General features: G+C 38.8%; 2 protein-coding genes and 1 long non-coding RNA gene across 3 annotated transcripts in view; all 3 read right to left on the bottom strand.

The window, feature by feature from the left end:
* Positions 1-328: 328 nt before the first annotated feature.
* On the bottom strand, positions 329-2881 carry LOC145306745 (uncharacterized). The gene is made up of 7 exons (XR_013875188.1): positions 2819-2881; positions 2255-2308; positions 1974-2027; positions 1578-1634; positions 1360-1416; positions 973-1179; positions 329-580 (listed from the first exon to the last, which is right to left on the bottom strand). It is a non-coding gene; the product is annotated as an uncharacterized LOC145306745 (long non-coding RNA).
* Position 2882: 1 nt separating this feature from the next.
* On the bottom strand, positions 2883-9408 carry RpL5 (ribosomal protein L5). The gene is made up of 8 exons (XM_080149028.1): positions 9004-9408; positions 8123-8260; positions 7801-7865; positions 7442-7615; positions 6533-6683; positions 5459-5553; positions 3369-3488; positions 2883-3067 (listed from the first exon to the last, which is right to left on the bottom strand). Exons 1-8 carry the CDS (start codon positions 9052-9054, stop codon positions 2971-2973), a joined length of 891 nt encoding a protein of 296 aa, XP_080005154.1. The 5' UTR covers positions 9055-9408; the 3' UTR covers positions 2883-2970.
* Positions 9409-10619: 1211 nt separating this feature from the next.
* The window catches only part of LOC145306737 (uncharacterized), a 45422-nt gene continuing 39903 nt past the window's right edge, over positions 10620-16138 (bottom strand). Inside the window, exon 5 of the mRNA XM_080149024.1 lies at positions 10620-11024. Within this exon, the coding sequence (XP_080005150.1) occupies positions 10899-11024 (126 nt within the window). The 3' untranslated portion in view covers positions 10620-10898. The remainder of the gene's footprint in view (positions 11025-16138) is intronic.

Here is a 16138-nt window from a genome sequence, read left to right as displayed (position 1 = left end):
CTCCGTAATATCCACGTATAATCTGTTAACCATTGAAACCTAGTCATAGGGCAGGGGGAAATTATCGATAAAAGCTTATATGAAAGTGATGTAATCCTCAAATCAAGCCAAAAATTGAGAAATTCAACGTTCAACTAAACTCCCAATACTTTTATTGCTGGAGAAACTTAGAACCATCATACCCCAATGAAAGCTTGCGCTAGGAAACTCATGACAACCTTTTGTTCTACACCCGATGTTAATTGTAGAGTAGCTTCGTAACAGACTTAACAGTTTTAAATTCTAATGATCTTAAAAGTAAGCACAACGGTGAAGAAAAAAGGTTAAATAAAGTTTTAATATCGCATATTTATTATATTAGCAAACAACTAAAAACAAAGTTAAATCTGCAAACACATAACAAATCTCCTCTCGAACAGCCGCCGTTTCTCAACTTTGCTTCAAATTCAATCTTGATAGACCGCCTCCAAGAGTCAAAGGTTGTAGATACTGCAGGGGCAGGGACGAAAGGTTGCGATGGGGTGGAGGGCAGGAAGTTTACTTAGACCTAGCACGCATCTTCCTCCTTTTTCTCTGTAGCCTGGAAAAAATAAAATAGCTTAAAACCTGTAAAGAAGAATACCTTAAAATACAATAAACCTCTTATCCCCTCACTGAAACTTATCTCCCGGAAAATATTAAATTGAAAAAAAACATAGCGCATAAAAGTAACGAGTTTTAAGCTAGTCAAATATATGAATATACCAAAATTAAACTTTACAAATGAATATAAATAAAAGTAGACGACTAAGGAAAATAATGTCTACTTGATGGGATAAAAGATGTAGATTGGGGGTGTAGTTGTTGCCAGCTCAGAGTTACACCTTATTAATAGTAAATAATAATCTATTGTAGAACAAAGTAGATATAAAATCAGTATTTTCGACAACCAATAAATGTTTATATTTAAAATAAGTTTAAAACTCTACAAACCTGCGCATACGCTTCTTTCTCCACTTGGCTCTCATCTTTCAAGAGATGTTTATCTGAAAATATAATTAAACTCTTAACTGGAAGATTAATAGAAATTTCTATAATTTTACATTTACAATTAATCAATCACATGCTGAAAAAAAAATGGTCCGAGAGAAGTCTTGAGGATACCAGAAATCCACAAATAACCAAACGATGTCCAAACACCTAAAATAATAAAATATAAATAAAATTTTAATATCTAGAAATATTTGAAATTTAAAATTTCTATTTCAGGCTTGTCATAACGTTTACTTTTGCTTCCATAATGAAGTCAAGAAGTAATTGTCATAATTTCGAAACAAATATCTATAAATAGCGCAACAACTAATTGAAGAAACTAATTACCTCAATTGACCAGTAAATCATCCAACTAAAAATCTAGTCAACACTGTAAAACACAACCTAAAAAATTAAAGTAATGAAAACACTTTCTAAATCTATCGTAATTATCAAATAACATTTAATTTCAGGCTCATTAAAACATTTTATTTACTTCCACGATCAGTCAAGAATAAATTTTCATCCTTAAGTTAATTGACAAAATATTTTTTTTTAACACTTACCTAGCTTTTTTTTCCAATTAAGAGCGCAGTCAAAAGCATCTCTAGGCTGCCAATAGCCTGAAAAGAATTAAATCTGTTAAATTAAAAATAATGAAATCCTAGGTCATATTATTGTTTACACTAAATCAGGCTCATTAAAACATTTTTTAGCTATCACTAAATTCAAGCAGAGTATTTTTCATCATAAAAAAAAGGGAGAGGTAGGTTGTGCTAAAATTCCTTTACAATTGGAATTTTAAGGCTAAAATACCGTAGTAGAACGATAATATTCACTAATATTTCAATAAGGAATACACATTAAGTGATATTATCCTTCTACTACAAAAAAACTCTAAAACTCGCACCTTTACGGAATTTTTGCACAACCTACCTCCCCCCTTGTTTTAAAACACTTACCTAGCTTATTCCAATAAAAAACTCCGCCCAAAACATCTTTGGTCTTCAAACGACCTGAATAAAATTAAATCTGTTTAATTTGAAAGAAATACTAAAATCACAAGTCATATTAAAGTATCATCTAATTCAGGCTCATTAAAACATTTTTTTAGCAATCACTAAAATTCAAGCAGAGTTTTTTCATCATTTTTAAGTATTATAAATTTTCTTTCCAGTGTAAAATGTCAAATAAAAAATTAATAATAGAGAAAAGGTCTAAATTACAAGAGGCTTACACTTGCCTAGCTTATTCCAATAAAAAGCTCCGTCCAAAACATCTTTGGTCTTCCAACGAACTGAATAAAATTAAATCTGTTTAATAGATAATAAAATCATAAGTCATATTAGTTTAAAAATAATTCAGGCTCATTAAAACATTTTTTAGCTATCACTAAAATTCAAGCAGAATATTTTTCATCATTTTTAATTATTATAAATTTTCTTTCCAATGCAATTTTAAAAACAGAAAAAGGTCCAAATTCGAAGAGAAACGTGAAATTTATTATGGAGAAAAAAATTTAACGAAAACGATAGCTACTTAAATCTAACATTAATTTTCATCTTATTATTTTATGTACCGAAGTATCTAGCTTAACGCTGAGCCGATATGGTTCTCTTACACAATTTATTTAGCTTCACATAAGCCCTGACAATATTCACACCTATTATGGGGAGGGTACCATCAACCTCAAGAGAAATTTTATTAAATATTAAAAACTATTCACCCTTTTAGGTGAATCTAGAAGCCTCAATGGGCGAAGCAGCTAGTGGAAAGATTTGTCAGCGAGAAAAATAATAAGTTCTACCTCAGGATTTATCAAAAACATCCACGAAAACGCAGCCAACAAATAATTCTTCAATCATTATGAATTCTGAAATGAAACAGAAAGTCTGATTCACGTTTAGTAGCATAGGATATAGATAGAAAAATATCCTTTTAAAACATCTCTCTTTTGAACTATTCCTTCTGGGCTTCGATTTGGGACAAGAACTCCTCCTTGGCGGCTGCGACCTTAGCCTTTCTGGCAGCCAGACCAATCTTCTTGGCGTTCCATCTAAAATATTTAAAAAATTGGAGAAAAGTTCTTAAAACCGATTAAATTAGAACAGAGTCTCAGTCGTACTAAAAAATTATGTCAAGCATCGAATTATATGCTATTCTTAATTATTTAGTATGGCTGAGAACCGGTTCTAATCCACCGGATATTAATCGGTTTCTAAGCAATACTGAAAAAAAAAATCTGAGGATTCTGCTAAAAATTCTTTATATGCTAGTGAAGTAAGATTGCCAGAACTAATTTGTAATTTTCAAAATTTGTCCTAGATCACACTTCCTTAAAAGTAAGAAATACCAACCTCTTTTTGGTGACTTCCTTCTTTGCAACTGGCTTGGGTGCAGGGTCAGCACGGATGGCAGCGTGGGCCTTCTTGTACATTTCCTCTATGTTGTCTGGTCCAACACCGTTCTTGATGTATCTAAAAGATAGATAAATATTAAAGGGGAAACCCCAAAACATTGAATATAACTTAAGGGGGGGGGGGGGGGGGGTTTAATGCAACCATCTCGTAATCAGTGAGCAAATGACACTTGGTAGGTCTATTTTCCCTAAATCGAACAAAAAGTTGGAAAAGTAACGGCTAGCGGCTCAGCCGTTTTTAGCCTATTTTCAGGGTAAATCCATCATCAAATACGTAGGAATAAACTTTTTAAAACATATTTTTGGTTTAATTCATGTTAAATGATAGCAATAACCATTTTTAAAACTTCTAGCACCAACAGCTACCGTGTAGAACCGTTTGATAGCGTTTTGGAGTAGAAAAAAGTATTATGTTGAGAGAGGTTTCGTGACTAATTTGCAATATAGACATCAAAAAAATGACATAACAGCTGAGCCGCCAGCCGTTACTTTTTCAACTTTTTGTTCGATTTAGGGAAAATAGACCTACCAAGGATTACTCATACAAAATTTCAGATGGAAATTCGAATTCTAAGTGCCATTTGCTCACTGATTACGAGATGGTTGCATTAAACCCCCCCCCCCTTATTCACTATTCAGGAGTTTTTGTTTCGAACAAGTTTGCTATTTCTGATAGGTATCAAATAAATTTTTTCACCATCCTCCCACAAAAAAAAGATATTGAAACAGGTCACGTTTCAGTTGTGAAGTTTTGGAATTAAACTTGGATTTTAGTTTAAAATAAGTTTGTTAAATTAAGAATATTTGTAATATTGTAATAGTTAATGTAATTTAGGCCAATACGTTCCTCCTTTGTCTACAACGGATAGTCATAAGTGGGGGAAGGGGGATAGTTACTTAATGCTGTTGGAAGAAACAAGTTAGGGTAAAGCGGGGCGAACTCTGTGTTTTTTTCGGTTTTTTGAACCTGCAAATCTTAAAAATTATTTTTTTTGAGACCAAGACCAGTAGAAAGATCTCGGAAAAGTCGATCAGGTCCTAAAAGGACGTAAACCCAGGACTTTGAGAAGTTTGTCAAAATTGATCTCTAAAACGGCACCGACTTCGCCCCGCCTTGAGGCGAAGTCGGTAGGGCATTTTCAAGCTTCGAAAAATCGATGACGTATTGATTTTATTACAGCATGCCCAAAAGGTAAAAGTTGCTAAATGTAATAAAGAGTATGCACAAAAAATTTTATTAAGATAGGTCAATTTTTTCTACCAAAAAAAATAATTTTTCCGAAGTACGCGAAATTTGACTTTTTTTTCGAAAATTTTTTTGATAAAAAACATAAAAATACTACTAGAAAAAATAACTTTTTATGACTTTAAAGGCCTGATCCTTAAAATTCAGGCAATTTTGAATAGATTTGGCCAAAAAAAAATTAGTTCTATTAGCAAAATTTCCTAAAAAAATCAAGTTGAAAAAAAGAGAAAAGTTTGGCAAAATCTGTGGTCGATTTTCCAGCTTCAAAAAACCTATGACATATTGATTTAATTACAGCATGCCCTAAAGGTTAAAGTTGCTAAATGTAATAAAGAGCATTCACAAAAAAAATTATGAAGATCGGACAATTTTTTCTAAAAAAAATCTAGCTCTTACCAGTTTTTGTCCAACTTACCGTTTTTCCGACCGAAGCAAAAAAATCGAAAAAAAAATTTTTTGTCGTTTGACTTTAAGACCCAATAAGTACCCTAAAAATTCATCTCACAAAAATTTCATTTTATACTTTTTTGTAGGCAATTTAATAAGGAACAAATTTGATTTTATGTTTTTTTTCTGTCAGTCGATTAGAACATGGAGAAAAATGTCATTTAATGAAGGTGGTCAAAAAAATACCGACTTCACCTCAAAACCGAGATCGCCCCGCTTTACCCTAATAGAGTATGTAAAAAATTCATAATATAAACAGTATATGTAAACATGCTCTAGGAACACCTACAATATTACCCTCCCTCTCCCATCCTTAACTGGCGTAGCATGAATACCTGGAGAACTGGCGCTTGAAAGCCTCCTCATCTTCCTCCTGGAGAGACCTCATGTAATCAGCAACGTGCACGCCAAAGATGTGCTTTCTGTGCACCTAAATGTATTGATTATTTAAAACTGAAGAGACTATCCTTAAAATAACAAACATGTCCTTAGATTTAGAATATCTAGAGCTTCAATACAATACCATTTCTTGAGTCGAAATTGAAAAGTTAGTAGAGACTTACATAGAGGGAAGCTTAAAATTTAATAACCTGTCAGAATAAGCCTTACTATTTTCTTTTTTTATTGTAAAATATTTTTAGAGTTTATTTGTACACATTAATTCTCAATTTGAGGAAGAGAATAGTTATTTCTCGCATCTTATTATAAACAGCTTTCCGCAGATGGAGAAAGTACAATTACAAGATTAAAACCTACGGTACATTGGGGCTAAAAAAAATGGTTTTAATCTTATGATTGTACATTTTTATATTCGTAGCAAGCTGGATATAGTTTTCTCGTATTCATTCGAATCCGGTGGATAGGAACCGATTCTCATCCATACGAAAAAACTATGTCGTATTATATCCAGTTTTCTACGAATATAGAAATGTACAATCATAAGATTAAAACCAGTTTTTTTAGCCGGTGCCTCCGGCACCTCGGGGCTAAAAAAACTAGTTTTAATCTTATGATTGTACACTCAACATCCGCGGGAAGTCGCTTATAATACGATACGAGAAATAACTATTCTCGTATTCATTTGAATCCGGTGGATAGGAACCGGTTCTCATCCATACGAACAAACTATGTCTAGCATCGTATTATATCCAGCTTTCGACGAATATAAAATGTACAATCATAAGATTAAAACCAGTTTTTTTTATCCCGTGCCTTCGGCACCTCGGGGCTATAAAACTGGTTTTAATCTTATAATTGTACATTCTATATCCGCAGAAAGCAGTTTATAATACGATGAAAGAAATAAGTTTTTTCTAATGGATGAGAACCGGTTCTTATCCACCGGATTCGAATAAATACGAGAAAAGAATTTCTTTTAATTAGAATGTAAAATTGGGACAAGTTCTTACCTCAGCATCGAGCTTCTTCTCCTCCTTATCGTACCCAGGGAATCGCTTGACGGAGTGAGGAATATCCAAACCAGCGTCACAAGCTCCTTTCAACGCGGCAAACACCTTGGCTCCAGTTGAGGTACGGGATAGACCGACGTCCAGACAGCATCTTAGAAAAGACGCACAATGTGATTATGGCAGGAAAATAAAAGGTTACATTAATTTAAATGATAGTTCAATACTTAAACAAAGATAGTCGATACGCCAAATACCATATATACACAGAAAAAGACACAATTTTAACGACAAACTTGAAAAAAATTTAGCAAAAAAATTTTTAACCGAGAAATCTTATCTTTTAAAAGATTTTTCTAAAGAATCGATCCTATGAGAGTAGCCCCTGTTTTGTTACTTCTTATTACTAAGAAGCTTCCACATAACTTTGCTGTGAGGAATCCTCAGAAGCAAAAATTGCAACTGAAGTAGAGTTCTACACTCTGGCTCTTTCAGCCCAGGCTCCAGGGAACTTTCTCTGGTCACAATATCATGTGCCCAGCAATGGAACTTCACAGGATCAATTTCTTTTAAAAATCAATTTTAGAATTTTCAAATTGAAAAAATGCATAGAATTTCAAAATGTGCAACACCGACATACTTTCTGTAAACATTCTTTAGCTTTCTATTTTCTTGGGTCCTGTAGTATTTAATTTTTCTAATTGACTGAAAAGACAAAATCTTAACCTCTAATAAACACTAGAAAAGTTTCACCATAAACCAGGGATATAAATTCTGCACAAGATTCATTTACCCCTGCCGCAATTTTTATTTCATTCATATTATCCCCCCCTCTAACATTCTGCCAGATAATCTAAGATTGCACTATTTCTACAGATTCGTTTCCCCCATTGTTGAATTAAAGACCCCTACCTGAAACATCCAGGTCCCTTTTCATTATCCTCAGAGCAGAAATAATCACCATCGACCTCGGGTGCACCAGTGTAGAGCTGATCCAGGTTGAACTTGCTCAAAATTCTTCTGCCAAGAAGAAGACCTGTGCAGTATGCAGCGGCGTAATTAGTCAGACCAACCTTGACGCCATACCTGTCAAAAACACATACTATATTAACAGAACAAATTAATAGGGATAAAAAAAGGGAGGACTTTAATTTATAGCTTCCTAAATTCCAAATAGTAAATATGATTTTAAACAAGTTAACACCGCAATTTAAAATTTTATATACTACCAGTTAATTAAATTAAAAACCAGAAAAAAATGAAACACCTACCTTGGGAGCTCATGAGCATAAGCAGCGGAGACCATGTGATCTCCCTCAAGGCGGGCATATGCAACCTAAAGTTTAGTAACATAATTAGAGATTTTAGGAAATTGGCTAACAATAAGTTGATAAAATCCCAGTTAAGATACAAAATAACCAACAAATTAAATAAATAGTCTTATGTTTTGATACAGATGAACAATTAACTCGGTATCATGGAAACTTCTCCAAGGTTCTGAGATAGATTGATACAGCTTTTTCCAAATATCATAACCCTTAAAATACAGAGTACTAACAAGCTAGGGGCACAACTAGTTTATCATTACATTACCTGGCAAACGACATCGGTGTTTGAAAATCTCACAATGAGCCTATATTTAGGTGTATTATATTTGTTCTTGGCTTGAACAACAAGGCGTTTTCTAGCGTAGTAGTCAGTCTTTCCCTCCCTGCGCCTGCGGAACTTTACCTAAAGCAAAAGATTATAAAAATATTAATGTACATTTAAATCATTTATTCCTATGGTAATGTTTGTAAGCAACCACTTCATGTAATTTAGTAATTGGCAATATATCTAATTGAGACAATGGTTTAAATATCAGATAATAAAATTTCTCGTATTCATTCGAATCCGGTGGATAGGAACCGGTTCTCATCCATACGAAAAAAGTAAAAACTATGTTTAGCATCGTATTATATCCAGCTTTCTACGAATATAGAAAAGCCGCGGAAAGCCGTTTATAATACGATGCTAGAAATAACTATTAAAAAATTAAATAGAATCTTGCAACCTTTCAGGTAATCAGAAAAAATATAGTTGCTAAAAATCACTTAAAGCCTATTTAATCTTCGTTTCTCGAATAATATCGAACTAAGGGCCTTACCGTTGCCGCTACCAGTGGTACAGCCACTAACCTAATAGCGATCTTTAACTCAAATTGGCTACGCGTAACCACGCCTATACGCTGTCTTTAAATCACAACCACTTTATGAATTTTAGTGATTTTATGGAATACAATAATAATACGTTAACACTTCAAACATTTCAAATATCCATGTTTTATTGGCAGCAGTGACGAAGACTACAAATTTAAAGATCCAGCTCTGATAAATAAAATAACCACCTGGAAAATTTGAGGAATAAAGTATCATCGCAAAGCACATAAAACAGGTTATTCATTGTCAATAAAAAATTATAAAAACTGAACTAACCTGATAACGCTTGAAGTAAGCCCTGGTTTTTAAGACCTTGACGAAAGGCATCTTAGAGAGTTTAATTACCTCTGAAATAAAGTTTGAACATTAGCTTGCGATTGCCAAATAGCAGTAAATCAATGTTAAGACAGAATTTTAAAACATACATCGTATAGACCTGAACTATATCTTTTAAGTAAAAGAAATTCGTAATTGTACCGATTGAAATGAACATAATTTTAACCAAAATTTTAACTATCAACCAAAACGAATTAAATAAAAAGAATATTATTTTACTTTAACTACAGTAAATAAACTAACTAAATTCATGAAATACAATAATTACGATTAGATTTAGTTAATACAAAAGCACATATTCACACATCAAGTAAATTAATTGTAACAGCAGACATGCGGCCAAACTGAGCACGATATTTGTATCCGGATAAAGAATTATTGTGCGCAACAATGCCGCAACCTTTTTTTATGTACTGATTTTTCTCTTAATTTAATGTCCCCTTAAAATGTAATATATTATATCTTTAATGTAAAGCCCATTTAATGTTTTTTTACTATTTGGTTACTTTTAAGTGTTTAGTAAAATTAAGGAAAATAATTTTATTAAAAGATATGATTAAATTATCTATTACACTATTATTATTGTTGGGGAGAAATGACGTAAAAGATTTCATCGACAAAGAATCTATTTCTTTACCGGAAAAAGAAAAATGGAATAAGGAATAATGGTATATTTCTCTAAAGCTGTCGGTTTCGCCTCCAGTCTTGAGGGTCTTTGCTTCGGAAGTAGAAGAGAATAGAAAATAACTCAAAACCATTAACAGATTTTTATTGACCCCCCTTTCCTCCAAAAAACAAACTTATATTAGGATTTTTGTCCCTTCGATCTAAGCAAATTGTTTTAGCACATTGGATGTGATTTGATTTTGTACCCCTTCAAAATAGAATACACTTTTTAAGTGGTGGGGGGGGGGGTGAGGAGGAGGGGGGACAACTGATTTATTGAGGAGTGTGGTTAGTATAAAAACAATTGCAAAAAAATCTAATATAATTCCTACAGAATTGATGTGATTACGTTTCAGATAACAATTTCTAATTGCAAAGCTTTTCTATAATTTGGGTCAGTCCGTTCGTTAGTAATAGTTTCGATTTCTAACTTTGCATGATGATTCCAGAAAGTACGTACGTCCATTTTAAACATGCTATTTTTTACTTTTTTGGTCAAAAATTTGTATGTGATATAATTACCCTATGAATATAATTTTTGGATTGTTTATTCCTAGGACAACATATACTACAATATTATAAGCGAAATTCTCTATAATTAAGTCCTAAAAATGTATGTATGTCTTTAAACAGTATCCCGTATTTAATCAGTTTTGCAACATATTTACTTAATTTTATCAAAACTTATATATTTATATTCTCTTTATTCAGTTCTGACAATTTAAAATTCGTTTGTCCTACCATTTCAGAGTTTCGCTTTCATGGATATTGTCATCCTTGTATTTATAATGCATGCTATTTCATAATATTTTGTTTTAAATACATGCTATTTATTTCATACTATTTTATAAAATAATACGGAGTAATATTTCAACTAAATACATAATCGTTATGGCAATAGATAAAAATTTTATTAAAATAAAAAATCACACAAAAATATATGTATTAGAATTAAACATACTAGATAGGCTGATACCTTTATGAATTAATAGATACACCTAAAACAAATGATAAGTAAGAAGTTTTATAGTTTTCATAGAATAAATATTGGGTAATAAAAAAATATGTTTTTCCTATTAGTAAAAATCACACAAAAATAAGTTAGAATAAGAACTACTATATTGGTATGCCTATCTTCAGAAATAGATACACCTATAATATATATATTTTTAGTAATAAGTTTTATTAGGTTCAACGGTGGTACATAAATATTTGAACAAAAAGTATTCATCATATGCCCAGACAGCCAAACAGAACATGTACAGCAGAATATTCCACAGGCTCCCAGATTCTGTCTAAAATAGCAAAGATGACAACATCATAAGTAGCAAAGCACAAACAAATCATAGATAGACATTAAACGGACAGTTATACAGGGTGAGTCAGAAAAAACTGAGTTTTTCGATTTTCAGAAACAACCAGAAGGAATACAGAAAAAATAGTTATATATCCTTGTTCTCTGTACAAAAGCACATCAAACTTGTAAAAGGTGTTTTTCATTATCTCTAAAACTGCGGCCTCTATGATAGGTGTATGTGTGGTATTCGGCAACCGTGAGCCATGCCTATGGCACCCCTGATCTAGGGTTCGGTGGAGGGTCAATGGCCCTCCCCCGAGTCCTGGGGAAGGGGTCTAGCGACCCCCTCCCTATGCTTAAAATTAATGATTGAATCTGTCATGTTTATTATGGTTAACTGTATTCTTAATTCTCCCCCACCCTTTTCAGGGATGGGGGATCATTATTGCCCAAACTGACCATTGTATATGTATTATGATGCTTTTATGTTATGATTATTTATTCCTATCCATGTAATTATTGTTTGTTGTATATAGCTTTAGTATCTTTTAAACCTTCAATAAAGTGACAACTGAAATAGATGTTGATCATTATCTAGTGAATGCTAGAGAAGCGTAGCTTCTCTATAGTAAGGTGTCCACGTCTGTTACACTGCCGTAATCTAATTGAACTCCGGTGTCTGCCATTTATCCTCGGCGGATACCACAACTTTGGTGACAGCTGTGTGAGATTACGGCGAACCACAAGTGTAGAGCAGACGCGCATCTGAGGCTAAGGTACTCCCAGCAGTGAATCTGGCAAAACTGACGCAAGCAACCTGAATTACCCACCCTGGACAGCAAAGTTTAACTCTGCATCCGGCAGTTGTGGAAGCGAGACAGCGAAATTTGACGAATAACCGCGAGCAGCGCTGATATCTAACGGAGAGTTGAGCGCTCAAAGGGCTGAAACAGGCCTGCGGACCGGCTGAAACAAGCCAAATAAGTGTAAACGGCTGGAAATAGGCCAACTTTACTGCAAGAAATAGCAGGATCCGAACCAGTGGCGCTAGCAGGACGGGACATTCCCTGCCGCCATCAGCCGGATTTGGATCAGCGGCGCTAGCAGGACGGGACATTCCCTGCCGCCGATAGGCTGAAACATGCCACATAGCTGCAAGCTGCGAGCTAACATACGAGTGTAGTGCACCAGAACAGAGAAAAACTACGTCAACTCCAAGTATCCTGAGAGGCTACAACGCAGCCACCCATCTAGAAAAACAGATATTATGTTACATTGCAGGGATTACCACCCTGGTGTGATGGCTAAACAATAGATTTATGAGCAAAGCTTGGCAAACAAATTGTTGTGTTGTGATAAATCTAAGAATAGAACAGGCTTGGATTTATTGTGTATTGTGATAACAGCTAAAAATAGAACAGAGTTGGTAAACAAATCTGTTATGCAATTGTGATAAGGACAAAAATAGAAGCTAGATGTAATATAATAAAGACCCTGATATACAATCAAAACATCTCAAGCCCACAGCACAACAACAATACACCCCTTATTCCAAGGGAAAGGGAGGAGCCCCTCTCCATTGAAGGCAAATACAATCAGGGTGATATAATAGATAAGCCTAGGATTAAGAAGAAAAAGGCACCATTACACCAGCACACAGTTACCTCCCTCCCTCACAGGGGAAACGGACGGAGTTACCCCCGTCCCCTCACGCGCTTCCCCCTTCCTACCCACACTAGACTAAGTCCGTCTGTAGTGTGGGGCTAGCGATCGGACACACAGAGCGCCATTCACGGGTAGCGCAACAGAGTGCGGAAAATATCATAAATTCAACGGACGAAGCGGACCAATGAGAGAGCGAGTTGAGGGGTGAGAGCGCGTTTTCCCCGTGTGCGCGGATTTGACGGTGCGGACGCGCGTTGCAAGGACAGGAGATTTCACGCACACACACGCACACACACACCGGAGCGGAGCTACTCCATAGCATTTAACAGGGGTATTTTTAGCAAATAAAGAATTACAAGCTTCTCTCCTTCTAGCTCTAGTGTGATAAAGGAAAACCCAATCAGTTCCTGACAGCAGTTCAGACCCTCAACATCTATCTACCCCTACCAGCCTACCCTACAACCTCAGCACCTAACTAGTGATAAGTACAGCTAAGTTATATCTTTGCAACTAAACTACCAACCTAGTGATACAAACAGTGTTGGCTGTTAGGCTAGAAGGCCTCAAGTGACAAACCATTCATTTTAGTACTGTATAACTTTGTGCCCGCCGTTGAACCGTTGACCCAATGGACCAGCAGCAAGCCCCAGGAGGTGACCAAGCCCCAGGATGGCTCCAGGATGACCCTCAGCCGGCCCCAGCCGAGTACCGCAAGCTGATGCTGAGCAATCTGCCGGAGTATAGAGGGCCGCCCAAGCAATCCTGGTCGGCACATATCCGCAGACTCGAGATGTCATGGGCGGCTTACCGCGTGCCACCTCATGATTCCCTCAACCGCCGCAACGCCCTCCTACTGTCACTGGTAGGGCAAGCGGCGGAAATGGCGTCCCATCTGTTTGGCGAGGCAGGCCAAGCCTTGACCTACGAACAGGTCAAGGCCGAGTGTGAATTGCTATTTCGCCCTGCTTTTGAATCCCAAACGCTTAAACAAGCGTTTAGGGATTACAAGCAACACTCGACAGAACCTATACAAGCGTACATATCAACTAAGTGCGCCTTGTATAGGGACGCCTACAACCATGAGGATCTTGAGTTGTTGGTGGACGAATTAAATCGTGGAATTCGTAACGCCAATGTAAAACGCCTCATGATGAACCATGAAATTACGAGTGTACCTGAGTACACTCGTAAGGCCATGTTTACCGTCACCATGGTTACTAAGCAACTGAAGGAAGGTGTGTGCTTAGTGGACTCGACCGAAGGGCTGACTGGATCTGCTTGCATCCAGTTGCCCCAATATGACGAGTCGGAGCCAATGGAGATTGGCTCCTTGGCTCCGGGTCTCCACCAGATGGGGAAGGTCGCTCCAGATGACAAGGTCCCAGGTCGCTGCTTCCGCTGCCAGGGGAGAGGCCACCGAGCTCGAGACTGCCCAACGCCTGTGGAAGTTAGCCTAGAGGAGAGACGCACCCAGCCACGCCGTGACCGTTCTGCCAAGTGTGAGCGTTGCCACTATGACGGTCACACGGCGGCCGATTGTAGAGCTGACTGGGCCCAGGTAGCCAGCCGCAGGCGCACCGCCGATAAGGGTGCCCCTCCAGGGAAGCCCAGCAGAGTGGCCCACATGGAAGGGAGCGCGCCCCCAGCACCACAACAGCAAGCAGCCGCCTCCAGAGCTGCGGACCGAGCCGATGGGATGCCGCAGTTTGGGACTGTCCCAGCTAGGATCAACGTACTGGGCGGCGCGGCTGAACCCAACCGGGTTGGCCTAGGCTTCAGCCTTAACCATCTGGGGCCAGAGCTGATACAATCCAACAACATAGCCGAGCCAGAGGTGCTGAGGCCCCAGCCTTTTAGCCTCAACATGATGGAACCTGCCCGACTGAGCCTACCCAGCAAGAGTGGAGGGGCGCTGCCCAGCGTCCCTGAGACGGTGTATGGGGAGGCCCTGGCAGCCGCCGAACGAGAGAGGCAGGAGGTGCTAGCCAGCGCCTCTGCATCGATGTATGGGACGCCACCCGGCGTCGCCACCTGGGATGATGGGGGGGTGCTATCCAGCGCCTCCCACCTGGTGCCTGGGGCGACAACCGTCGCCGCCACCGAGATACCTGGATCCTGGAACGAGCCAGCCTCCAACCTGATGTCTGGGGTGACAACCGTCGCCGCCACCGAGAGACCTGAGTCCTGGAACGAGCCAGCGGTCCCAGAGGAAGGGGTGACACCCGTCACCCCCAGTCAGCCAGCGCCACCAGCCTGCAGGGAGAGCCCAGCTACATGCCATCCAGAGCCCCCTGCCAGCCAGGGGAACCCAGCTGCTCAACATCAGGATAAGTTGAATTTGTTAAATGTGTTGTATCCAAGATATTGTAAAAACCCAGCCTTGCCTGTGCCCCCTGCACCAGAGGCTGGGGAGATTGAAATTCGGGAAAATAAGGACTTGCCTGTGCCACATGCACCTGAGTTCCTAGGGCAGGGGAGGGAAGTGAGTAAGGGCGAGCCTGTGCCACATGCACTTCAGCCCCATGCCACTGGGCATGCTTTGGACAAGGGAAGGGAGCCGACACCCAGGCAAGTGCCAGTCGCTTGCCAGTCTGTCATTGGGGAGGGTATCGGGGTGCCTCGGCCACATACAGATAACGCTCAATGGAAACTTGTATCTAGCCAGGAGCAGCCCAGCCGTGTCCAGTCCCAAGAAGCAGCCGTGACCAGAGCTGAAGATCCCCAGCCGCGTGTACGAGGAAGATGGTTGCCTGGAAGCCTCTCCCATTGGTGGATGGTCCTGTGGGGCCTCCTGCTGGCAGCCGTGTGGCCTACAACCAGCTACGTCCTGGTGGGATGGGACTGTGCCAACCCCACCCATGTCACATCCTACAATAAAGAAAAGATGTGTAACACGGAGCCCCTACACCAGGAGGTGCCCCTGGGCCATGAAGTACACGTCCTGCAGCAAGTCAAGGTGAGGGAAACCACCGGGTACAGTTGTCAGCTCACCGTGTCCCAGTGGACATTCAGGTGTGGAGTATGGGGTCACCTCAAGGTGACCTCGGTCCCCACCCTCATGAGGCCAACCAAGATAGACCCAGAAGCGTGCCGAGACCTGGCCAGGAACCGAGTCTACACGTTGCCAGGCAAGACCCAGCCACTGACGTTCCAGCTGAACCATCCCCTGTTCTTCACCATCGATATGGTGGGCGCCCTCGTCAACAGCCCCGAGGGGGTGGGTTGTGAAGGGGAGGACGTCCACTTCGAGGGCCAGCTATACCGCAACGAATTAGTGCTCCAGGAGCGACGGCTGCTGGTCAAGGAGGAGACCTATGTGGTGGAGGATGGACGGGTGGAGTCCCAGTCTGACCACCTGACCCTAGAGTGTCCCCATTCTGAGCTGTCCTGCATCACTGGGGAAGCAACCTACGTGTGGGACCACCTGGGAAGAGATTGCCCCTTGAG

This window comes from Acartia tonsa, chromosome 2 (genome assembly GCF_053477335.1).
Source record: "Acartia tonsa isolate MP-2025a chromosome 2, ASM5347733v1, whole genome shotgun sequence".
Taxonomy (NCBI): domain Eukaryota; kingdom Metazoa; phylum Arthropoda; class Copepoda; order Calanoida; family Acartiidae; genus Acartia; species Acartia tonsa.
The sequence above is the reverse complement of the archived record's forward strand: the minus strand, read 5'-3'. Positions and strand labels throughout refer to the sequence as shown.

Bases quoted from the DNA above. Each gene is read 5' to 3' on its own strand.
- RpL5 (XM_080149028.1), bottom strand. From the start codon at position 9,054: ATGCCTTTCGTCAAGGTCTTAAAAACCAGGGCTTACTTCAAGCGTTAT. The intron at 5,554-6,532 runs GTAAGAACTTGT...CAATACATTTAG, and splicing joins AGAAGAAGCTCGATGCTGAG to GTGCACAGAAAGCACATCTT. The intron at 3,489-5,458 runs GTATTCATGCTA...TCTATCTTTTAG, and splicing joins TTCAAGCGCCAGTTCTCCAG to ATACATCAAGAACGGTGTTG.